The sequence below is a fragment of the Saccopteryx bilineata genome, chromosome X, assembly GCF_036850765.1.
Source record: "Saccopteryx bilineata isolate mSacBil1 chromosome X, mSacBil1_pri_phased_curated, whole genome shotgun sequence".
NCBI lineage: Eukaryota > Metazoa > Chordata > Mammalia > Chiroptera > Emballonuridae > Saccopteryx > Saccopteryx bilineata.
In genome coordinates this window covers 135,059,948-135,085,902 of record NC_089502.1, presented here as the reverse complement: position 1 = coordinate 135,085,902, position 25,955 = coordinate 135,059,948, and the positions used below count along the sequence as shown (strand labels likewise).

The window sequence follows — 25,955 nt, the reverse complement described above, 5'->3', positions numbered from 1 at the left end:
GTCATATCACTTGTTACAGCTAACAGTGACAAATATGGAACCGGACAGTGACCATCTCATTAGCCAAAAGCAGGCCCATAGTTCCCATTGAAATACTTGTCAGTTTGTTGATTTAAATTTACTTGTTCTTTATTTTAAATACTGTATTTGTTCCCATTTTTTTTTTAAACTTTAAAATAAGATATGTGCAGTGTGCATAGGGATTTGTTCATAGTTTTTTTATAGTCCGGCCCTCCAGCAGTCTGAGGGACAGTGAACTGGCTCCCTTTGTAAAAAGTTTGGGGACCCCTGGGATAGAGGGTCAGCCTGGGACGCTGAAGACCTAGGTTTGAAACCCCAAGGTCACGGAGGCTTCAGCGTGGGATCATAGACATGACCCCATGGTCAATGGCTTGAGCCCAAGGTTGCTGGCTTGAGCAAAGGGTCACTCAGTCTGCTGTAGCCCCCCTAATCAAGGCACATAGGAGAAAGCAATCAATGAACAACTGAGATGCTGCAACTGTGAGTTGATGCTGCTTATCTCTCTCCCTTCCTCTTTGTCTGTCCCTGTCTCTCTCGGTAAAAAAGAAAAAAGAAAGAAAATTGGATCTCTGACTCATTTATTTATTTTTTATTTATTTATTTTATTTTTACAGAGACAGAGAGTCAGAGAGAGGGATAGATACGGACAGACAGAAAGACAGGAAAGGAGAGAGATGAGAAGCATCAATCATTAGTTTTTCAGGACCTGGCCGGTTACCTCAGTGGTAGAGCGTCACCTGGTGTACAGGAGTCCTGGGTTCGATTCCCGGCCAGAGCACACAGGAGAAGCACCCATGTGCTTCTCCACCCCTCCCCCTCTCCTTCCTCTCTGTCTCTCTGTTCCCCTCCTGCAGCCAAGGCTCCATTGTAGCAAAGTTGGCCCGGGCGCTGAGGATGGCTCTATGGCAGGGGTCTCAAACTCGCAGCTGTGCGGCCCGCCCACCAATTTTGTGCGGCCTGCAGACTAATCAAACTTCGTGGATTAATCTGCGGGCCAGTCTGCGGGCTGCACAAAATTGGTGGGCGGGCTGCAAGTTTGAGACCCCTGCTCTATGGCCTCTGCCTCAGGCGCTAGAATGGCTCTAGTTGCAAAAGAGCAATGCCCCAGTTGGGCAGAGCATCGCCCTCTGGTGAGCATGCCTGGTGGATCCCGGTCGGGTGCATGCGGAAGTCTGTCTGACTGCCTCCCCGTTTCCAGCTTCGGAAAAATGCAAAAAAAAAAAAAAGAGAGAGAAAGAAAAAAAAATCATCATTAGTTTTTTGTTGCGACTCCTTAGTTGTTCATTGATTGCTTTCTCATATGTGCCTTGATTGTGGGCCTTCAGCAGACCGAGTAAACCCTTGCTCGAGTCAGTGACCTTGGGTCCAACCTGGTGAGCTTTGTTCAAACCAGATGAGCCTGTGATCAAGCTGGCAACCTGGGGGTCTCGAACTTGGGTCCTCCACATCCTAGTCCAATGCTCTATCCACTGCGCCACCACCTGGTCAGGCTCTGACTCATTTAAAGCCCCTATAAATGTAATCTTTTGGCTAGTCCCCAGTTTTCAGCTGTTATTCAATAAATTGTTCTTCCTTTAACAAAATAGCTGAGGACTTTTTTTTTATTTCCTTAGGAAGGCCTTTTCCATACCAAGGTTATGAGAAAGTTTTTACTTAGGACTTGTAGTTGGTGGTTTTCATTTCTTATGATTCAGTCTTGGTACATGTGCAGGGGTTAGACAGGATATCACTGTTCCCCCCACCCTCATGGCATGGGAACTATCTCAAATCATTTAATTTCTTTACTAATTCAAAACGACATCATTTTAATATCGTAAATTCCCATGTATGGATATGTGTGATCTGTTTTTGAAGATAGTGCTGTATAATTAGGAAGTCTCAGACAAGTATTTCATGTCTGAAATAAAAAGATCTCACTTTTGGGAGTTTATATTTTGAGATATTAAGAATTTATTGTCTTAAAGAATACAGACATGTTGCAGAGACATGTACACCAGATATAATTGCATACTAGTGCACAGTAATATATCATTTTATCCGTTAAATAAAACCCTTTAATTTTATTCCTTTGTTCTAACACAGTTAAACAGACTACTATTTAAGGAGGCGTTGAGTTATGTAATACATATTTTAAAGATTTTGGTCTAAAATGGTTGAAACAGAATTTTGAGATGTATGATTGATAAAGTGTTAGCTGTGTGGAAAACTTTGCTATCCAGAATAATTCTTTGAAAGATTAAAACAGTTTTAATATGTAAACTTTTAAATGACTTATAAAGCTAAAGTTACCTTTCTAATTTAAAAAGCACACAAACTCACCAACTCTACCTATTTAAAAAATAGAAAAGCCTATGAAAATTAATTTTAAAAATAGGTTTATATGTAAAATTTGTATGTGGAAATGTAAAAGCCCCTTAAAATTCTGGAAACATTTAGGAGGAGCTTCATATTTAAAAAACTAAATAAGGCCAACAGCTAGTATTCTAAGAGGTAAAAAAGTATGTGTGTGTGACAGAGAGGGACAGATAGGGACAGACAGGAAGGTAGAGAGATGGAAGCATCAATTCTTCACTGTGGCTCCTTAGTTGTTCACTGATTGCTTTCTCATATGTGCCTTGACCGGGGGGCTATAGCAGACTCAGTGACCCCTTACTCAAGCCAGCGACCTTGGGCTCAAGCTGGTGAGCCTTGTTCAAACCAGATGAACCCATGCTCAAGCTGGCGACCTCAGGGTTTTGAACCTGGGTCCTCCAATCCCAGTTCGATGCTCTATCTACTGCACCACCGCCTGGTCAGTCAGTATGGGATATCTTTGGTACCTTTCAATATTTCTTCTTGCATTTTGCTCACATTGGGCCATCCTGGGCTGAACAAGCATGTACTCTTATCCTCACATTCCTGTTTGGTAGTAACAAGTCTTAGGGTAAATTATAGATATTAGAAATGTAGGTCCGAAGAGATTTGTAGGGGTAATTTAGTTTATCTTAAGACAGAAATAGGTTTTTTTTAAAAAAACCCTCAATGCCTTAAATAATCACTTAAAATTATTTAAAGTTATCTGTACCCCCAAGTTAATCCTGCCTCACCTCTTAAATTTCTGAGTTAGTCACTGCTGAAGATTTTAGAGTTCTTTCCCAATGGTTTCCTAAGTTCGTGCTGTTACATCTAGCATGCTATGTATTTTAAGACGTTTTGTAAGTGCATGAGAGACCTGTTTGACTTTGCCCTTTCATTTTCCAGGATTGATGTATGAGTGAGGGGAGCAGTGCAGTGCAGAGAACATGAGCTCTTGCGTTTGACAGACCTGCTTTCAAATTTGCTTGCAGCTTTTACTGACTTTAATATGATCTCGGGCAAGTTACCTCGCTAAGTCTCATTTTCCTTATCTGGGAACAATAAGACCTGCTCAGTGGGCTGGGAAAGGTTAAATGGGGTAATAGGGCTTGCAAGTTCTGAAGGTTCTCTTCACCTGTTTGATAAGTTTCTTTAGGAACTTGAGGCAAGCTAAGGATCTCTTCCCAGGAAAATGCAGAAATGTGCGCAAGTCTTCCCACCAGCTCCCTTCGAAGGGCCACCCCAGCCCTCAGCGGGGTGATTTCCGCTCTCAGTATGTGCTTGGCACTCCTGGAAGGTATTCTAGCTCATTTAAGCAGATGGTAGTTGAAATAATGAGGAAGTGAATGTGAGTGTTGGTTTTTTTGTTTTTTGATTCACAAAAATCTTAGTCAAAGAACAACCATTACTAGTAAACGTGTAACAAAACAAGCCAAAAAGAGTTTTTAGCTTCAATCTTTGAAAGATTATAAGTAAAAGTTTTAAACTTTAAAGTCATTATTCTTTTTATTCACACAGTAGAAGGGAAAGAAACTGATTTAAATTTTTCTCTCTTAGGCTTTTTAATTCCCATGCAGGCTCAGTTTCAAATGTATTGATGCACAAAGCTATTACAAGTAGTAGATGAGTACAGCATATTCATGTTCATTTGCAAAAGTTTCTGTAATAGTTATTTGCTTCTGTAAGTAATTGTTGATAAACTGGTGACTGTCCATTTTTGAAAGCCTCTCTTCTTCAGTTAAGGAGACATCTTAGCTCCAAGTATTGAGACAGTGGAAGGAAGATGGAGAAATGTATCCTTTGATAGATGGGTAGTGTCTGGGGTGGGGAGGTTTGGGGCTTAGCGTTCTAGTAAGCTCTTTTGCAGCTAAATGGCATGTTCTCTAGTGTCTACGGGGCTACAAGAGCCTCCTGACCAGGTGGTGCAGTGTATTGAGCATTGAGCTGGGATCCTGAGCACCCAGGTTCGAAAACCTCGAGATTGCTGGCTTCAGCATCGGCTCATCTGGCTTGAGAGTTAGGTTGCTGGCTTGAGCATGGGGTTGCTGGCCTGAGCACAGGGTTGTTGGCCTGAGCGTGGGATCATAGACATGACCCCGTGGTCGCGGGCTTGAGCCCAAAGGTCGCTGGCTTAAGCCAGGGGTTACTGGCTAAGCTGTAGTCCCCTGGTCAAGGCACATATGAGAGAGCAATCAGTGGACAACTAAGGTTCCATAGCTGCAAGTTGATGCTTCTCATTTCTCTCCCTTCCTGTCTGTTCCTGTCTGTCTGTGTCTCTCTCTCTCACTAAAAAAAGGGCCTAAGAGGCCCTGGCTGGTTGGCTCAGTGGTAGAGTGTGGGCCTGGCATACAGGAGTCCCGGGTTCGATTCCCGGCCAGGGCACACAGGAGAAGCGCCCATCTGCTTCTCCACCCCTCCCTTTCTTCTTCCTCTCTGTCTCTCCCCCTCCCGCAGCCAAGGCTCCATTGGAGCAAAGTTGGCCCTGGCGCTGGGGATGGCTCCATGGCCTCTGCCTCAGGTGCTAGAATGGCCCTGGTTGCAACAGAGCAATGCCCGAGATGGGCAGAGCATCGCCCCCTGGTGGGCATGCTGGTTGAATCCCGGTCAGGCACATGTGGGAGTCTGTCTGCCTCCCTGTTTCCAACTTCAGAAAAATACCAAAAAACAAACAAACAAACAAAACAAAAGGCCTAAGAGCTAACCACACTGCTCATGACTATAGACTGATCAACACAATGGTCATGTTTTATGATTCTGTTGAGGAAAAGGTTCAAAAAGAATTTTTTTTTTTTTTTTTTTTTTTTTAACAGAGACAGAGAGAGGGATAGACAGGCAGGAACGGAGAGAGATGAGAAGCATCAATCATCAGTTTTTCATTGCGTGTTGCAACACTTTAGTTGTTCATTGATTGCCTTCTCATATGTGCCTTGACCGCAGGCCTTCAGCTGACCGAGTAACCCCTTGCTGGAGGCAGCGACCTTGGGTTCAAGCTGGTGGGCTTTTTGCTCAAACCAGATGAGCCGGCACTCAAGCTGGCGACCTCGGGGTCTCGAACTTGGGTCCTCTGCATCCCAGTCCGACGCTCTATCCACTGTGCCACCGCCTGGTCAGGTGGTTCAAAAAGAAATTTATCTTTACTCACTGTTGATTTAATTTTTATTTGAGATTAGAATTTATTTATTTAATTTTTTTACAGATAGAGTCAGAGAGAGGGATATATAGGGACAGACAGATAAGAACAGAGTGAGATGAGAAGCATCAATCATCAGTTTTTAATTGTGACACCTTAGTTGTTCATTGATTGCTTGATTGCTTTCTCATATGTGCCTTGACCTGGGAGGGGGCCTACAGCAGACTGTGTAACCCCTTGCTCGAGTCAGCGACCTTAGGCTCAAGCTGGTGAACCTTGCTCAAACCAGATGAGCCTCCGCTCAAGCTGACGGCCTCGGGTTCTCGAACCTGAATCCTCTGCATCCCAGTCCAACGCTCTATCCACTGCACCACTGCCCGGTCAGGCTGAGATTGGAATTTACTTTTTGTATTTTTCTGAAGCTGGAAACAGGGAGAGAGAGTCAGACAGACTCCCGCATGCGCCCGACTGGGATCCACCTGGTACGCCCACCAGGGGCGGAAGCTCTGCCCACCAGGGGGCGATGCTCTGCCCCTCCGGGGCATCGCTCTGCCGCGACCAGAGCCACTCTAGCGCCTGGGGCAGAGGCCAAGGAGCCATCCCCAGCACCCGGGCCATCTTTGCTCCAATGGAGCCTTGGCTGCGGGAGGGGAAGAGAGAGACAGAGAGGAAGGAGGGGGTGGGGGTGGAGAAGCAAATGGGCGCTTCTCCTGTGTGCCCTGGCCGGGAATCAAACCTGGGTCCCCCACACGCCAGGCCGACGCTCTACCGCTGAGCCAACCGGCCAGGGCCTGGAATTTAAATAAACATTTTCTCTTCTTGTTTTTCCTAATAGTAGGTACTGTTTTAGAGAACTATTTATGTTGGGGGTTTTTTTTGTTTGTTTTTGTTTTTAAACAAACTTATAAAGGTAACTCATGGTCTCTAACTTGAAAGTAAAAATGGAGACACACTGCGAAGCTAGTGGCCTTTCACTTTGGCCCCACTCTCCATTAATATATTTCTTTTTTTTCCCCTTTTTTCTTTAAGCGATAGAGACAGAGAGAGGGATAGATAGGGACAGACAGACAGGAAGGGAGAGAGATGAGAAGCATCAGTTCTTCGTTGTGGCTCCTTAGTTGTACATTGATTGCTTTCTCATATGTGCCTTTATGGGGGGGGGATACAGCAGAGAGAGTGACCCCTTGCGTTCAAGCCAGCCACTATGGGGTCATGTCTATGATTCTGCGCTCGAGCCAGTAACCCCACGCTCAAACTAGTGAGTCCACTCTCAAGCTGGTGGCCTCTGGGTTTTGAACCTGCGTCCTCTACGTTCTAGTCTGACACTTGATCCACTGTGCCACCGCCTTGTCAGGCTGTTAATATACAAATTTTCCCCCAACAAACACCCAAATCATGGCATACAACGCGGGTATTTTTTCCCTTATCAACGTATCTTTATAGTTCAGTAATTATACAATTACTTTATTCTTTTTGAATGGATGCTATAGTACTCCATTGTATGGATATACCACAATTTATCCAGTTTATTATTAATTGACATTTAGGGTATTTCTGGTTTTTTGTTACTAAGCTGAATAAATATTGTTATGTGTATCACTTCATAAACTGGTTTTCCATAGGGAAATGGATAAGAGATGAATTTGCTAGTCAAAGCATATACTTGGCATGATGATTTTTTTCAACTATTATGAAAATTTTCAAACATACAATAAAGTTGAAAGAATTGGATGCTGACAACCATATTGCCACCACCTAGATTCTACTACAGACAATTTAATTTACTATATACTTCCCTTTTCACATCTCTGTCCATCTATCTGTCCCTTCACTCAGGAAACCATTGTCAGTATGTAAATGCTGAGTAGTAACAGATGCATGCAGCTCTCTAACCAAACCGTCAGCAAGATACAGAGCACTCTCATCCCAGAATGTTCCTTGGGGGCCACTCCCAGACAGTGCCCGCCTTGAATTGGACTCCTTAGTGGTTAAACCAATTGATCCCATAGTCAGAAATGCTTGACAGTACTCCACACCCCAACTTAACCAATGTTCTCAAAGTTTTTGATGTGAAAAATGATACCTGATAGTTTAAAGTTGCACTTCTCTGATTGTGAGTAGAGTTACATGTATGTTTACAAGCCATTTGTATTTTCTTTCTGTGACTTCATGTTGTTTGCCCACTTTTTTTATTTTTTACATTTTATTTTTTCATTTTTTTAGAGAGAGGAGACACAGAGAGAGAAAGAGAGAGGAAAGAGATAGAAAGAACAGAGGGAGGAGCAGGAAGCATCAACTCCCATATGTGCTTTGACCAGGCAAGCCTGGGGTTTCGAACTGGTGACCTCAGTGTTCCAGGTCGACGCTTTTACCCACTGCGCCACCACAGGTCAGGCAGTTTGCCCATTTTTGTTGGGTGGGTGGTCTTTGCATTTTTATTTCATTTGAGAATCCATTTATGTTAAGTTAAAGATTAATTTTTATCTGACTGTGCTTAGAATTTTAATGAAATTTACATATGTTCTTTAATACTTCCAGTGTTCTTAGTTAAAATTGAGTGATTGGCCTGACCAGGAGGTGGCGCAGTGGATAGAGCATCGGACTGGGATGTGGAGGACCCAGGTTTGAGACCCTGAGGTCGCCAGCTTGAGCGAGTGCTCATCTGGTTTGAGCAAAGCTCACCAGCTTGGACCCAAGGTCGCTGGCTCGAGCAAGGGGTCACTCAGTCTGCTGTAGCCCTCTGTCAAGGCACATATGAGAAAGCAGTCAATGAACAACTAAGGTTTCGCAATGAAAAACTGATGATTGATGCTTCTCATTTCTCTCCGTTCCTGTCTGTCTGTCCCTATCTATCCCTCTCTCTGACTCTGTAAAAAAAAAAAAAAGACTGAAGTACAGTAATAATGGAAAATACTTGGAAATTATGTATCTGATCAGGGACTAGTATATGTAAAGAACTCTTACTCAATAATAAAATAACAACCCAACTTAATAATGGGCAATAGATACCCTGGCCAGATAGCTCAGCTGTTTAGAGCATTGTCCCAAAGCATGGAAGTTGCTGGTTCGATCCCCGGTCAGGGCATATCCAGGAACAGATCAGTGTTCCTGTCTCTCCCTTCCTTTCTTTCTCTACAATGAATCAATACATTATTTTTTTAAATAGGCAAAGGATCTGAATAGATAGACATCTTTCCAAAAGAGGTGTACAGATGGCTAGTAAGCACATGAAAAGGTTTTCAACACGAGTAGTCATTAAATGAGATACCTTCATACTTGGGTGGCTACAATCAAAAGGACAGTGTTGATGTAGATAAATTGGAACCCTTATATACTTTAGGGGGTGGAGTATAAAATGGTGCCTCACTGGAAAAACTGGCAGTTCCTCCGAAGGTTAAAACATAGATTGAAGCCTGACCTGTGGTGGCGCAGTGGATAAAGCGTCGACCTGGAATGCTGAGGTCGCCGGTTCAAAACCCTGGGCTTGCCTGGTCAAGGCACATATGGGAGTTGATGCTTCCAGCTCCTCCCCCCTTTTCTCTCTCTGTCTCTCTCTCTCTCCTCTCTAAAAATGAATAAATAAAATAAAATAAAAAATTTTAAAAAACCCAGAAAACCAAAAACATAGATTGACCATATGACCCAGCAGTTCCACTCCTAGTCATATACCTTGGAGAAATGTAAATATGTCTACACAGAACTTGAACATTAATGTTCATAGCAGAATTCTTCATGATAGCTAAAAGTAGAAAATAATCCAAATGCCCATCAGCTGATGAGTGGATAAATAAATAGGGTATGTCTGTACAGTGGAATATTATTTGACAATAAAAATAAATGAAGTGCTGATATATACTGGATGCAACTACAGAGTTTCATGGGTGAAGGTTGAAATCATTATACTGTGTGAAAGAGGCCAGACACGAAAGGCCACATTGTATAATTTCATTTATATGGAAAGTCTAGAATAACCAAATCTGTAGAGACAAAGTACATTAGTTACTTATGGCTGGGGATATTGGGAGGATTAGGGGTTTTATAGCTAGAGTGTACTAAGTGTCTTTTTGAGGTAATGAAAGTGTTCTAAAATTGTGATGGTTGCACAACTGAACACACTAAAAACCAGTGAATTATAACTTTCAGTTGTGAATTGTATGGTATACGAATTACAGCTCAGTGAAGGTGTTAAAAATCACTAATAGAATTGAAAAACTATAACATTTCAGTCCTCAGGTAGCTTTATTATTAAAAAATATTTTTTTTAAATTGAGAAGTGGGGAGGCAGAGAGACTCCTATATGTGCCCCAACCAGGATCCACCCGGCAAGCCCCTTACGAGGCAATGCTCTGCCCCTCTGGGGCCACTGCTCCATTGCTGAGCAACTGAGCTATTTTAGTGCCTGAGGCAAGGCCATGGAACCATCCGCAGCACCTGAGGCCAACTTGCTCAAAGCATTTGAGCCATGGCTGTGGGAGGAAAAGAGAGAAGGAGCAGGGGTTGGGGGTAGAGAAGCAGATGAGCGCTTCTCCTTTGTGCCCTGGCCGGGAATCACACCCAGGGCTTCCACATGCAGGGCTGATGCTCTACTGCTGAGCCAACCAGCCAGGACCACTTTTTAAAATTAATCTTAGGGCTAGGCTTCAGGTTTTCCTTTGAAAATTATTTATGTTCCCAATCTTCAGAATTGCTTGCTTATTATATTTGGTTATAGCTTGAAACCATGTTTTCTGATATTCATGAGGCTTATTATCATGATGCTTCTGAGAAATTCTATTATGTGTTAGAGATAGATAAACTTCATTTTAATTACATTTTAATAAATTTTCATCAGTATCTAAAGTCAACATTTTTTTAACAGAGAGAGTCAGGGATAGACAGGGACAGATAGACAAGAATGGAGAGATGAGAAGCATCAATCATTAGTTTTACGTTGCGACACATTAGTTGTTCATTGATTGCTTTCTCATATATGCCTTGACCATGGGCCTTCAGCAGACCGAGTAACCCCTTGCTCGAGCCAGTGACCTTGGGTCCAAGCTGGTGACCTCGGGGTCACGAACCTGGGGCCTTTGCATCCCAGTCTGACGCTCTATCCACTGTGCAGCAGACCGAGTAACCCCTTGCTTAAGCCAGCGACCTTGGGCTCAAACTGGTGAGCTTTTGCTCAAACCAGATGAGCCCTCACTCAAGCTGGCGACCTCGGGGCCTCGAACCTGGGTTCTCCGCATTCCAGTCCGACACTCTATCCACTGCACCACCACCTGGTCAGGCAACATTGTGGTTTTATAGCCATATTCTTATTACTAATGGATTTCAGGGAAGAGGTTTGAAAATTATTTTTTAAAAATTGGGGAAGATGGTACTAATAGTACTCAGGGTTTTCTTTTCTTTCTTTTTTTTTTTTTTTTTTTACAGAGACAGAGTCAGAGAGAGGGACAGACAGGCAGGAATGGGGAGAGATGAGAAGCATCAGTCATCAGTTTTTTGTTGCGACACATTAGTTGTTCATTGATTGCTTTCTCATATATGCCTTGACCATGGGCCTTCAGCAGACCGAGTAACCCCTTGCTCGAGCCAGTGACCTTGGGTCCAAGCTGGTGACCTCGGGGTCACGAACCTGGGGCCTTTGCATCCCAGTCTGACGCTCTATCCACTGTGCCACCACCTGATCAAGCAGTACTCAGGGTTTTCCTTCCTGTATTGCTTTTCTGTTAACATTATGTGCCTAACTAGTATGTGGCAGTTTAATATCTGATATAAAGTAGAGGTAGAATTAGTAGTTATGTGTATAATGTAGTGTTAAAATAATTGACATTTGGTTTGGTATGAATACTTTTGTAGTATGTTACTGGGGCATTGTCATGGCTTTAAGAAGTTTCTGCAGTAATGAAATTTAACAGAGGACATTTCTTTTTTTTTTTTTTTTTTATAGAGACAGAGTCAGAGTTAGGGATAGACAGGGACAGACAGACAGGAACGGAGAGATGAGAAGCATCAATCATTAGTTTTTCGTTGCGCATTGCGACACCTTAGTTGTTCATTGATTGCTTTCTCATATGTGCCTTTACCGTGGGCCTTCAACAGACCGAGCAACCCCTTGCTTGAGCCAGCGACCTTGGGTCCAAGCTGGTGAAGTTTTGCTCAAACCAGATGAGCCCACACTCAAGCTGGCTACTTCAGGGTCTCGAACCTGGGTCTTCCGCATCCCAGTCTGACGCTCTATCTACTGTGCCACCACCTGGTCAGGCAACAGAGGACATTTCTTAAACTTTATCATTAAAATTTTTTTAGAGAGAGAGAGAGAGGAAGAGGGACAGACAGGAAGGGAGAGAGATGAGAAGCATCAACTCATGTTTGCGGCACCTTAGTTGTTCATTGATTGCTTTTTCATATGTGCCTTGACCCGGGGGCTCCAGCTGAGCCAGTGACCCCTTGCTCAAGCCAGTGACTTGAGGCTTAAAGCTGGCAACCATGGGGTCATGTCTATGACCCCACACTCAAGCTGGTGAGCCCGCGCTCAAGCCTGTGACCTTGGGGTTTTGACTCAGGGTCCTCAGTGTCCCAGTCTGATGCTCGATCCACTGTGCCACCACCTGGTCAGACACTAATGAGTTTTCAAAGTGGGTGTACCAACTTGCTCTTTCAAAAGCACAGTACTTATAAAAGATAAAGATTTAGTTCCCTAACCTGTCCCCTGCTTTGATACTTTAAATTATTTTTAGTTCTTTGGTCAAATATTATTATTTGAAATAATCTCTGTTCTTCTGTTAACTTTGGAGAGTAGCTTTAGTCCACTTGTGATAAGAGATATTAGATACCCACCCCATTGTATTATTCAAAAAATAAAAAAAAAGCAGCAGCTCTTTTACACAGAAATGAAATGTACAGAATTTAAATTTGTGCTACATTTTATGACCAAGCAGTGTTCACCAGGGAGGACCCATAAATAAATGGGGTTAACAATATGATAGAAGAAAGAATAAAGTAAAATTACTGATTCGAGAATAAAACCCTAGAATGAAACCATGTCTCTGCCTGACCTGTGGTGCACAGTGCATAAAGCATTGATCTGGAACACTGAGGTCGCTAGTTCTAAACCTCTTGGCTTGCCTGGTCAAGGCATATATGGAGGTTGATGCTTCCTGCTCCTCCCCCTTCTCTGCCCCCCCCCATGAATAAATAAAGAAAATTAAAAGCCATCTCTCGCATGCTTAGTATCTATATTAGTTAGAGTAGGAATAGCTGCTTAAAATATCATTCTCAAAATTTTGTGGCTTAACATGCTAGGAATGGAATTTTTTGCACCTCTAATAGTGGTTTTGGTGTGGATAGTGTCTGGGGTTTTTGTCTGGCTTCTTCCACACAGTGTAATGAATTCCAGGTTCATCTTTGAAGTCTTGTAGTTTTATAATAGCAGTATAGATGTTCTTTGTAAGAAGGGGAACTTTCCGTATGTACATGGGATTTAGGGGCCCAGGCCTCTTTTATCCTGTGGCTCTGCCGTCTTGTAGGGTCTTGGAGACCTGCATCCAGCCAGAATGGGGAGGAGATGGTAGAGAAAGAACATATCCTGAGAATAAAAGTCTTATTGCAGAAGGGGCACTCATCCCTTGGGTTTGCATTCCATTGGTGGGAACTTCCCATAGGAGTCCCACCCCAATGTAAGTGGTTAGTTAGGACAGGGGTCGGGAACCTTTCTGGCTGAGAGAGCCATGAACCCCACAGGTTTTGGGTTTTTTTTTTTAATTTTTCTGAAGTTGGAAACGGGGAGGCAGTCAGACAGACTCCCGCATGCGCCTTACCGGGATCCACCCAGCATGCCCACCAGGGGGCGTTGCTCTGCCGCAACCAGAGCCATTCTAGCGCCTGAGGCAGAGGCCATAGAGCCATCCTCAGCGCCCGGGCCATCTTTGCTCCAATGGAGCCTTGGCTGTGGGAGGGGAAGAGAGAGACAGAGAGGAAGGAGAGGAGGAGGGGTGGAGAAGCAGATGGGTGCTTCTCCTGTGTGCCCTGGCCGGCAGTCGAACCCGGGACTTCTGCACGCCAGGCCGACGCTCTACCACTGAGCCAACCGGCCAGGACCTGACCCCACGTTTTAAAATGTTATTCCATGAGAGCCATACAACGACCTGTGTACATTATGCATTATTCAATAAAAATTTGGTGTTGTCTCAGAGGATAGCTGTGATTGGCTCCAGCCACCTGCAACCATGAACATGAGCGGTAGGAAATGAATGCATTGTAATACATGAGAATGTTATATATATATATTTTTTGAGAAAGTTTTATATTTTTAACATTATTTTTTTTATTAAAGATTTGTTTGCGAGCCAGATTCAGCCATCAAAAGAGCCACATCTGGCTCGCGAGCCACAGGTTCCCGATCCCTGGGTTAGTAGATGTGATCCAGCAATTCCAGCTCTTCGGGATGGTGGAGGAATATGGGGTTTTGCTGGACAGCTAGTGAGGCATCTCTTCTGTACCATCTCCTTTAGTATAGGACCAGGATAAATTTTTTTTAATTGAGGTAAAATTGGAATATAACGTTAGTTTCAGGTACATTATAACTTGACATCTGCATATACTACAAAGTGATCACCAAAAGCCTAGTTACCATCCAGACCAGAAGAATTCATGTTCATTAACTTGGAGTAATTCCACGTTTATTAAGATGCTAATTAAGTAGTGGAGGTTTTATAGTGAAATAAGTTTAGATTTATTGCTTCCTTTGGAACCCCTTAACTGCATGATCTGTTTTAACTTTATTTTTCTTCTACTTGACTTAGGTCATCTCAGTGAAACTTAGAAACTACCTACCATATTTGCATCAATTTAAAAAACCACTAAAAAAGAAAAAGCTATCAACCTATGGTATACTATTGGTTGTTAACATTGATTTGACCATTTTTTGTCTTTTTTTTCTCCTCCTCTTGTCTAGTTTGTGATCGGCACAATGGAAGAAGCTGGACTGTGCGGTCTCGGGGTGAGAGCGGGTGTGCTGCGCAGCTCTCAGCCCAACGATATTCTTCCACATCCAGACTCAAATTGTGGGGGCACAAGTAACAGGCATTCCCTGGAAGAAGATGAAGGCAGTGACTTTATAACAAAAAACAGAGGTTTGGTGAGCACCATCTACTGCACAGAAGAGTCAAGAGAGGAAATACCTGGGCAAGAGGCTCGAACAGATCCCCCTGATGGTCAGCAAGATTCAGAGTGCAGCCGGAACAAAGACAAAACCTTAGGTACTACTCTCTGCTCAGTGTTCGCAGTTTCCCCACGCAGCTCGGTTGCTGTGTTTCCTGCCGCACCGCTGGTTATGGACGCGGCTTGTAGTGGCCAGTATGGAGGTGGCTGATCAGCTGCCGTGTCTGTCTGTCGTCTTCAGTGGGGTCTGTCTGCCTCTCTGCTGCAGTTCTGTGCAGGAGGTGAAGAGAGCAAAGTTGGAAGTTCTCTTTAAATCATCAGGAATTGGCTTTTGTGAAAAATTTGGGGTCAATTTTATAGTAGTCTTCAACTTGCCAAATTTATATCTAATCTAGTCTGACCAAAATTTACTGTGAAAACTATTTATTTGGTCACTTGATTTAAAAACTAGTCAAAAATAGTTCAGAAGGAGTATTATGACAGGCTTTCAACAATATGTTTTCTTTCTCCTGCTATGTTTGAGATTCAGGACTAAGAATATGATATGTTGAATCTTGTTATGAAATCTGAAATTCCCCCCCCCCCTTTAATTTTATTTTATTTTAGTGTATGATGGTCTTTATTTACAACTTTATTGGCAAAAAAGAAAAGGGGTAAGTTTAAAACATTTTATCACAGGGCATTGTAGCTGATCCTGTCAGATTAAAGAAGTTTCACTTTAAATGTCCATTTAATTGTCCAAAGACATACAACACTGAATCTACATATGCAGTTCCCTTTATGAAGTACAGCACTTGTATTTTAGGCAGTCTTTTAGACATATAAATACAAACGAAATAAAATCACCCATTAAAAACTGCATTAAATAAAGGGTATTTTAAATTTATGTTGTCCGTATAGTAAACATATGCCCAATGAAGATCAAAAGCTGGAAAAGCAATAACACTTCCTACTTGAATAGACAGTTACAACAACCATTTTCTGCAATGACCATATTTTCAATTTATCACGAACTACTCTGAACTTACTATGAGATGTAGCCAAAGTCAGAGGACAAGATGTAAGGAGAATATTCTTTCTGGAGGAGAGTAAGCCCTCCAAAATCAGCATGAAAAATAAATCATTCTGTTGAAGAATTCTAGGTGGAAAAAAAAATTAATGTAGTCAATTCTGATTCATGCTGAGTTGGTTTAATTTTTTCACTGATTTTTTTGGTGTCATTCTTCTAAATCAAGTGTGTTTAATTCTTCTTCTAGTTCATCCAACTCTTCCCCGGTAAAAAGATTTTCATCAACAGGAACAGCATTGATGATCCCATTTTCTTGTCCCTCCTCTTTGGTGTCCTCTTCTAAATCACTTCTTTCACCATTTTCAGCCCTACCTCTGGAAGCTTCACTTCATTTGTTCTCATCTTTTTCTGAAGTATATGTGCTGAATTTTTCAAGACTGGCTACCGTGATACCTGTCTCATCTACATCCCTTGGGATGTACAGGCTTAAATCTATGTCATTAATGCTCACTGAATCATCAACCTCATCGACACCTGTTTCCTGGGTATAGCGGGTATCATCTGCTTCTTCATCATCATCATTAACCAGTTCAGGACGAAATTCAAATACATCACGACCGCTGATCATTAATGCTTTCCCTGCTTTGAAGTCTGCTTTTCTTCTTTCCATATCTTGCTCAAATTTATCAATCTTTTCTTGTCTTTTCCTTTTCTTCCATGCAAGGAAAGATTCTAGAGTAATTTTGGTAACATTCGGACCTAGGGCAGAACGCTGTCTTTCAATTAGATCTTCTAATGAAATTTCATCTTCCTTCTCTTCTTTCCTTTTATCTTTCTTCAATACAAATCCAGGAGGAAGTGCATGACGATACATGCAAACATCACCCCTTCCAGGGCATACCCCAAACCAGCCATATTTGTTGTTTTCAATAGCTTCCAGGAAATGCTTGCACACTATTTGAGTTTTTGGTTTTTTCTTTTCCGCATCACCGTGCTTCTTGTTCACTACTTCTTCCAGTTTTTCTCATCCCAATTATCCATAGTATCTTTTTCAAGATCTTCATCTCTTGCATCAATGTAAACACTTCGCTCCTCACACTTTCTCTCCAGAGTGAGGTCATGAGAGAACTTACACTTATCTTACACTGTCCTTGCTTGAAGAATGCACATACCACAGATTTGGGATCTGCACCTTTACTGATTTTCTGAGCAGCAACTACAGGCTTAAACAGTTCATTTAGCTCTTGCAATTCTTTCTTGTCATCTTTCTTTAACTTCTTTTCCACTTCACTTTGTGCTATCTGATGTGGATTTTGCTGACCAAATTTAACTTGATGAGTGACAGCCTTGATAAACTTCTGTTGCTTTGCTCCTTTCTTTAGACCAAAAGTTTTTTCTTTGATAATCTTCTCCTTTATTTTTGCTCCACCTTTTTGTTGCCCCCGACCTGAGCCTGTTTTTTGGGGGGCATTGCGGAAGCAGGTGGCACCGGCCAGACTTAGGCGCAGCTGGACACTGTCAGGGTTTCTGGCCCCGTGTTCTGAAATCCCCTTTTATTTTATTTAGTCTTACTGGTTGCCCCTAAAGTTTTTTATTCTTAGTACACTTAACAGTAACAGTATTTAATTTGTATGGTTTTCTGTATGCTAAATTAGAACTATCTTTCTTATTAAATCCATTTTCTGCTAAATTGGAAAACTTAAAAATTGATAATAATAAAAATTTCATTTATTTTAAATGTTTATTTTATTGATTTAGAGAGAGATACAGGAATATCGATCTGGTCCTGTATGTGCCTCAACTGGGGATCAACCTGCAGTCTCTGTATTTTGGGACAGTGCTCTAGTCAACCAAGCTATCTAGTCAAGGCTATTTATTTATTTTTAATTTTTATTTTTGTATTTCTCTGAAGTTAGAAGCAGGGAGGAAGAGAGACAGAATTCCCACATGCGCCTGACCGGGATCCACCTGGCATGCCCACCAGGAGCCGATGCTCTGCCCATCTGGGGTGTTGCTCTGTTGCAACCAGTGCCATTCTAGTGCCTGAGGCAGAGGCCATGGAGCCATCCTCAGCGCCCGGGCCAACTTTGCTCCAATGGAGCCCTGGCTGCAGGAGGGGAAGAGAGAGGAAGGAGAGGGGGAAGGGTGGAGAAGCAGATGGGTGCTTCTTCTGTGTGCCCTGGCTGGGAATCGGACCTGGGACTTCCACATGTTGGGCTGATGCTCTACCACTGAGCCAACCGGCCAGGGCTTATTTTTATTTCTTGATTTTGAAGAGACAGAAGAAGATGGAGGTGAGGGGTAGCAGAAAGGGAAGCATTTATTTGCTGTTCCACTTATTTATGTATTGATTGGTTACTTCCTATATGGGCCCTGACCAGGTATCGAACCCCACAACCTTGGCATTTTGGGACGATACTCGAACTGGTGAGCTAACTGGCCTGGGCTACAAAAAATAATTTCAATCCCTTACGGACAAGACAGTTTTTTTCAAAGTTAGCAGCCCCAATTATATGTGTAACAGCAGAGGGAAGAGAGTCTTAAGGCAGTTCTACCTCTGCATACGTGCTCAAGAAGATTGAAAACACATCCATGCAAAACCTGATGCACGCCTTTTTGTGGCAGCGTTATTCATAATAGCCCAAAAGTCCAAACAGCTGTCATCCGTTAGCTGATGAATGGTATATATCTCTACAGTGGAATGTTATTCAGCAATAAAAAGGAGTGTAGTGGGCCTGACCTGTGGTGCCTCATTGGATAGAGAGCATCAACCTGGAATGCTGAGGTCGTTGGTTCAAAACACCAGGCTTGCCCAGTCAAGGCATATAAGAGAAGCAACTCTTATGAGTTGATGCTTCCTGCTCCTGCCTTTCTCTTTCTCTTTATCCTCTTTCTAAAATCAATCAATAAAATCTTTTAAAATTTAAAAATACTTTTTTTATTTCAGTGAGAGAAGAGGAGGCAGGTGCCCCTACCAGGATCCACCTGGGAAGCCCACTATGGGTGATGCTCTTCACATCTGTGGCTGTTGTTCCATTGCACTGGAGCCATTTTTAGCACCTGAGGCAGAGGCCATGGGGCCATGCTCAGTGTCCGAGGCCAACTTGCTTGAACCACTTGAGCCATGGCTACAGGAGGAAAGGGGGAGGGGTGGAGAAGCAGATGGGTTCTTTTCCTGTGTGCCCTGACTGGGAATCGAACCCAGGACTTTTACATGCCAGGCTGACACTCTACCACCGAGTGATCTGGCTGGGGCCTAAAATCTTAAGGAAAAAAAGGAATGTGGTACTGATACATCCTATGTTGGTGAACCTCATAAATTTTTTAAATTTTATTTATTGATTTTAAAGAATGGATGGGGGAGCGAGAAGTATCAGCTCATAGTTGTTTCACTTTAGTTGTTCATTGCTTGCTTCTTGCTTGTCATATGATCCTGGACCCGGCAAGCCCAGGGATTTGAACCCGTGCCCTCAGCATTCCAGGTTGACACTCTGTCCACTGGATTACCACAGGCCAGGCAGAACCTCATAACAATACTAAGTGAAAGAAACCAGACACAAAAGCCACATAATATATGATTTCATTTTCCATAAAATGTCCAGAATTTGCAAATCCATGGAGACAGAAAGAGTAGTGGTTGCTTTGATGAAGGAGCAATGGGAAGCGACTGCTGGGGGTATGGAGTTCTCTTTTTAAGGTGATAACAATGTCCTGAAATTCAACAGTGGTGATAGCTGCACAACTTGGTGAACATACTCAGCTGTACACTTAAAAATGGGAGGTTTTATGGTATATGAATTGTATGTCACAAGTACCTAGATGGAGTGTAAGTTTAAAAACCATAAAAATTGCCTGACCAGGCGGTGGCGCAGTGGATAGAGCATCAGACTGGGATGCGGAAGACCCAGGTTCGAGACCCTGAGGTCACCAGCTTGAGCCCAAGGTCGCTGGCTCGAGCAAGGGGTTACTCGGTCTGCTGAAGGCCCGTGGTCAAGGCACATATGAGAAACCGTAAAAATTGCTTCTACATTATGGTTACGGTATTTCTAATATTTAATAATTATGTTTAGTCATCTCTTAAAATTCTCATTGGCCTTGGGCTGAATAAGAGAAGGTTTTTTTACTAAAATTTCATATAGATAGAAAAGTAATCTATTGCCTGCTTTTTTCCCCTCATAGTTTATATACCATATACCATATATATATATATATATATATATATATATATAAATTTTTTAAAAATGATCTATCCTACATGTGTGAACATTTAAAAAAATAAAAATATATACTACCCAGTTTAGGAAATGTTAGCACTTATTTTGAAATGCCACTTGTCCCCTCCTATCTCAGCCACCTGCTCCTCCTTGCCAGTCTTTAAATATTGTTGTTCAGCTCTGTTACCAAAGGGAAGAGGTGGCTTGACATCTTTTTATTTGCACTGAATTTGGTTAACACATGGAATATGCTTTCTAAATCATCAGATCTTACTTAAATAGTTCATAGGAAAAAACACGTCACAAGTGAGTATGTATATCTTAGGCAGAGAGTTCCAACTTAAATTCCCTTTGAAGTTGTTTCCATATTTGTACTTGGGTAGGAGAAAGCTTTCACAAAAACTGCTGATAGTTCTGTTGCTTAGAACATTGACCCAAAGCACAGAGATTGCCGGTTCGATCCCCTGTTGATGCACATACAGGAACAGATCAATGTTCCTGTCTCTCTCTCCCTTCCTCTCTCGCTAAAAATCAGTAAATAAAAACAAAAAAATTCTGCCCTTTGTAACTTGGCCTTTGTCTTAACTTGTACATCAGTGCTAAAGCGGGGAAATGTGAAGCCTTCAGCAGAAGTTCTTAGGAATAGCTAGCCGTGTTAGAGTGAAGAAATTTGGGATGGGGTGGAGGGAGGTGTCTGCTAATCCTGAATTTAAAAACAGCTTTCTTAATTTAGCTGGTAAATCTGTTATTTCTAGTTATAGGCATAAATTATTTTACTCTGGATGTTAGAACATAGAAATGTTATGTAGAATTTGCAGGTTAGATTTGATCTGATTCTGACAGGACTTATTATCTTATTAACAATTAGGAAAAGAAGTTTTGTTGTTGATGCAAGCCCTAAACACCCTTTCAACTCCAGAAGAGAAGCTGGCAGCTCTCTGTAAGAAATACGCTGATCTCGTGAGTACTAAAATCAAGGGAGTGACGTTCATAAAAAGTATAGCAGAATTGGTATGTGCTTGATCAATTTTTTAAAATGTGATTTTGGTCTTGGCCAGTGGGTCAGTGGATAGAGTGTGGACCCAGCTTACGGATGTCCTGGTTCAATTCCTGGTCAGGGCACACAGGAGAAGTGACCATCTGCTTCTCCCCTGTTCTGTTCCCCCTACTCTCCCTCTTCCCCTACTGCAGCCAGTGGCTCAATTGGTTTGAGCATGGCCCTGGGCACTGAGGATAGCTCAGTTGGTCCAAGTGTGCAGCCTCAGGCGCTAAAAATAGCTGAGTACTTGCACATTGGCCCCAGGCGGGGTTGCCAGGTAAAACCAGTTGGGGCGCATGTGGGAGTCTTCCTTACTATCTCCCCTCCTCTCACTTAAAAAAAAATGTGATATTGACGTAGCTTTAAATGTAAAGGTATGTTTTATACCAGAATTAAAGAGGAGAATCTGATTTTCAGGGCTTTTTGTTGCTTGTATGGCATTATTTTGTAAGGTGATACATACAGAACATTATAATGCTAAGATACGGTATAAATCTTATAAAACTCAGTCTTCGAGTATTTCTAAATCAGCCTTTTCATTCTTGTATTATGGTGATTTTAGTCTGTTGGGGTGTAGTGGCTCTGATATTAAACTTTTCCCAAGGGTATTCTAGAGTTAATGGCTCTAGCCATCGTGGTTGAAATAGTCTACTAAAACAATACTGTGTCTCAGGAAATTTTTATTTGGCATATACTGTGCACCAGGCATTTTTCCATCTTCCAAAGAAATTGACCTCATTTGTTCTGGGCCTATGTTATTTTAAGTAGCATTAATTTTCTCTTTAAAATTAAGAAAGCAGTCTCAACATAGAAACACTGCCATCCTTTTTGAGCTGAAGCATGGGGAAAAAGTCAGAGAACAGTTAGTTTCCCTCAGTTTGTAAAGGGGTCAGAGTACACCTGCATGTAGCAGGCATTCAGCCCTCTGGGACCTTCTTCTGTTCAGAGCATCAGGAACCCTTGTGTAGCAGTGAAAATGACCTGGGACAAACACAGAGGGGGCGGAAAGCGCAGTGTGCTCAGCTGCCTGCTTCAGGAAAGGGACAGTTCTGTTGGCTGTGGAAGACAGTGCTTTTCGGGTTCATCCGCATGAGGAGAAGCGGGTGACAAGTGGTGGATAAAGAACATAACGAAAAAGGGGAAAGGAAAAGATGGAGAAAAGAGTGAAAGACAGAGAAAGCAATGTAAGATCAGCTACCAGACTAGAGCAGTTAGCCAGGAATGGGTTGGGAGAAGAAAGGACAGATCATTGCTTAGGGCAGTCCTGAGGCTCACGCAGGTCGCTGGGACGGTTATTAAAAGGCACATTCTGATTCACTGGCTTTGGGTTGGGCATGAGAGTCTTAGTTTTAACAAGCTGTCAGGTGGTGATAAGGATTTTGTTGGCCCTTGGATCACATTTGAAGTAGTAAGGACCTAGGGTGTTTCTGTTTGTGGCTTTTGTTTTTATGTCTGTGTGTGTAGGGGGGGGGAGGAATTGGGGAAGCCACAGTTATTTTTAAGTGCCAGTAATAATTAGTAAATCCATTTCAGGATGTGACACACTGAACACTTGCCTAGTGAGTACCCTCTCTCTGATTTAGGTTTATGCTAAACCTGAAGGACAAAATGTGTATTCTTCAGAAAATGTTCTAAAGCTTGATTTCTTTAGAAGGTGGAGGATGTGTGTGTGTGTGTGTTTCTATATTTTTACGAAGTGAGAAGCAGGGAGGCAGTCAGACAGACTCCTGCATGCGCCCGACCAGAATCCACCCAGTATGTCCACCAGGGGGTGATGCTCAGCCCATCTGGGGCGTTGCTCTGCTGCAACCAGAGCCATTCTAACACCTGAGGCAGAGACTGTGCAGCCATCCTCAGTGCCCGGCCAACTTTGCTCCAATGGAGCCTTGGCTGCGGGAGAGGAAGAGAGAGACAGAGAGGAAGGAGAGGGAGAGGGGTGGAGAAGCAGATGGGCGCTTCTCCTGTGTGCCTTGGCTGGGAATCGAACCCGGCACTTCCACACGCCAGGCCGACATTCTACCACTGAGCCAACTGGCCAGGGTCGAGGATATATGTTATGTATTAGTGAGACCATCAAGGGAGTAGCCTTTTCCCAAGGATTTTTCAGAAAACTTCTTTTGCCATCACTATCCTATGCTCTTTTTGCTACAGCATCTTTGACATTGCTGATTTCTTGTGGCACAGACATGTACCAAAGCCCTGTAGAGTAGGTACAGTGATGCACTGCACTGTCATTGGGATTGTCCATGGAGGAGACCTTGTGGCTGCCACGTTCACCAGTTCACGTGAATTTATGAAATCACATTTCTCTTGCTGAGTGTGGATAGCATTAGGGCTAGAGAACATGGTCCTTAAGCACATTATAGTGCTATTCTTTCCCTATATTTGTGTAGATTAGTTTAGCTAGTAAGAAATCTTGTTATCTGGTTGGGTAGGTATATTCTCCTTATTACTTTTTTCATCAGAAGTATCTTGCCCAGGGGTCCCCAAACTGCGGCCCGCGGGCCACATGTGGCCCCCTGAGGCCATTTATCCGGCCCCTGCCGCACTTCTGGAAGGGGCACCTCTTTCATTGGTGGTCAGTGAGAGGAGCATAGTTCCCATGGAAATACTGGTCAGTTTGTTGATTTAAATTTACTTGTTCTTTATTTTAAATAAATATTGTATTTGTTCCCGTTTTGGTTTTTTACTTTAAAATAAGATATGTGCAGTGTGCATAGGGATTTGTTCATAGTTTTTTTTTTATAGTCCGGCCCTCCAACGGTCTGAGGGACAGTGAACTGGCCCCCTGTGTAAAAAGTTTGGGGACCCCTGATCTTGCCTATTCTTTACTATTCCTCTCTATAAAATTTTAGATTCAACTTAGTTCCATGGAAAAAAGGACCCCTTAGGAATTTTAAAGAGCATTTCACGGAATCTATAGATGCATTTGGGGGAGAATTGCTGCCCTTACAAAATTAAAGGAACTTAAAAGGTAGATATGCTATGTGAAAAGAAATGAAATTCCATCCTTACTCATATATAGCGATCAATTCTAAATGGATTAAGGATTTAAATGTCAAAAATTAAGCTTTAAAATTTTTAGGTTTTATTTAGATTTGTTAACAGGTGAATATTTTTCCAAACTTGGGTTAAGGGGAGGATTTCTTCCAACACAAAAGGCACTGTCCAAGAAAAGATTTCAAGTATTGACTATATTAAAACTAAGACTTTGTTTGTCAAAAGACACTTGAAAAGAATGTGAGAAGACACGGCCTTGGCAGAACATGTTTTCAACAAATATATAATCAACAAAAAATTTAGTAATACCTACAAATGAATGCAAAAAGAAACCAATGGAAAGCTGGGCGAGAGATCTGTGAGAGGTATTTCACAGGGGTGGAAAAACAGCTCTGCAGTACCTGGGAGGCACAGAAATGGGGGCCTCAACAGGATGCCGTTCTATGGCCATTGTGGTGGTACAGATGAAGAGTTCTGATCCCACCACGTTTTGGAGAGGATGTGCGTCTACATGCTTGCTTATAAATCGTTGATAGGGCCCTGGTCAGTTTGCGCAGGGGATAGAGCGTCAGCCCGGCATGCGGACGGCCCAGGTTTAATTCTCAGTCGGGCACACAGGAGATGCGACCTTCTGCTTCTCTCTCTTCCTCTCTCCCCCTTCTCTGTCTCTTCCCCTCTTGCAGCCAGTGGCTCGATTGGTTCGAGCATCGGCCCCAGACTGGGTTGCCAGGTGAATTCTGCTCAGGGCACATGTGGGAGAGTCTTGTCTATCTCCCCTCCTCTTAAAAAAATAATAGTAAATCTTTAACGGGAGAAGAAATTTGCCAGCTACTTTGGCAGACAGTTTAGCATAGTAATGTGAAATACGTAGAACATTAGAAATCATTGCCTCCTAACCCCACTTCTAGATTTGCACCCAGGAGAAATTCTTGCATGTGTATGCCAGGAAACACTTGAGAATGTTCATACTATTGTGAGTAATAAAACCTGGAAACAACGCAAATGCTCATGGGTAAGTGAATGAATCAATAAAGTGTGTTCCTTGTGGTATATATTTTTTTTTTTTAATTTTTTTTTTATTTTTTATTTTTTTATTTTTTTATTTTATTTTATTTATTCATTTTTTTAGAGAGGAGAGAGACAGGAGAGAGAGACAGAGAGAGAGAGAAGGGGGGAGGAGCTGGAAGCATCAACTCCCATATGTGCCTTGACCAGGCAAGCCCAGGGTTTCGAACCGGCGACCTCAGCATTTCCAGGTCGACACTTTATCCACTGCGCCACCACAGGTCAGGCTCTTGTGGTATATTTTTTAAAAGAGGAATATGACACAACCTGTGGGCCTAATCCAGTGAGGTCTGCTTTTATATTGCCCACAAGCTAAGAATGGTTTTTCCTTTTTTTTTTTTTTACAAGGGAGACAGGAAAGGAGAGGGAAAGGGAGAGAGATGAGAAGCATGAACTCATGATTGCTATACTTTAGTTGTTCATTGATTGCTTTCTCATATGTGCCTTGCCTGGGGGGCTCCAGCTGAGCCAGTGACTCCTTGCTCAAGCCAGCGACCTTGGGCTCAAGCCAGTGACCTTAGGGTCATGTCTATGTTCCTACACTCAAGCTGGTGACCCTGCACTCAAGTTGATGAGCCCGTGCTCAAGCTGGCCACCTTGGGGTTTCAAACCTGGGTCTTTAGTGTCCCAGGCTGATGCTTTCTCTATTCACTGTGCAATCTCCTGGTCAGGTGGATTTTACATTTTTAAACTGTTGTTTTTTTATTTTTTATTTTTTTGTATTTTTCTGAAGTTGGAAACTGAGAGGCATCAGACAGACTCCCACATGCGCCCAACCGGGATCCACCCGGCATGCCCACCAGGGGGCGATATTCTGCCCATCTGGGGCGTCATTCTATTGCAACCAGAGCCATTCTAGAGCCTGAGGCAGAGGCCACGGAGCCATCCTCAGCGCCCAGGCCAACTTTGCTCCAATGGAGCCTTGGCTGTGGGAGGGGAAGAGAGAGAGAGAAAGGAGAGGGGGAGCGGTGGAGAAGCAGATGGGCGCTTCTCCTGTGT

General features: G+C 42.8%; 1 protein-coding gene and 1 pseudogene across 3 annotated transcripts in view; one reads left to right on the top strand and one right to left on the bottom strand.

Annotated features, from left to right (window-relative positions):
- TXLNG (taxilin gamma) overlaps positions 1-25,955 on the top strand; it is a 75,428-nt gene that overhangs the window by 22,002 nt on the left and 27,471 nt on the right. For all 3 annotated transcript variants that reach the window (XM_066250224.1, XM_066250226.1, XM_066250225.1), the window contains 2 exons: positions 14,424-14,727; positions 20,721-20,812. In XM_066250224.1, coding sequence (XP_066106321.1) covers positions 14,424-14,727; positions 20,721-20,812 — 396 coding nt within the window. The remainder of the gene's footprint in view (positions 1-14,423; positions 14,728-20,720; positions 20,813-25,955) is intronic.
- Positions 15,534-17,134, bottom strand: LOC136316896 (zinc finger CCCH domain-containing protein 15 pseudogene; annotated as a pseudogene).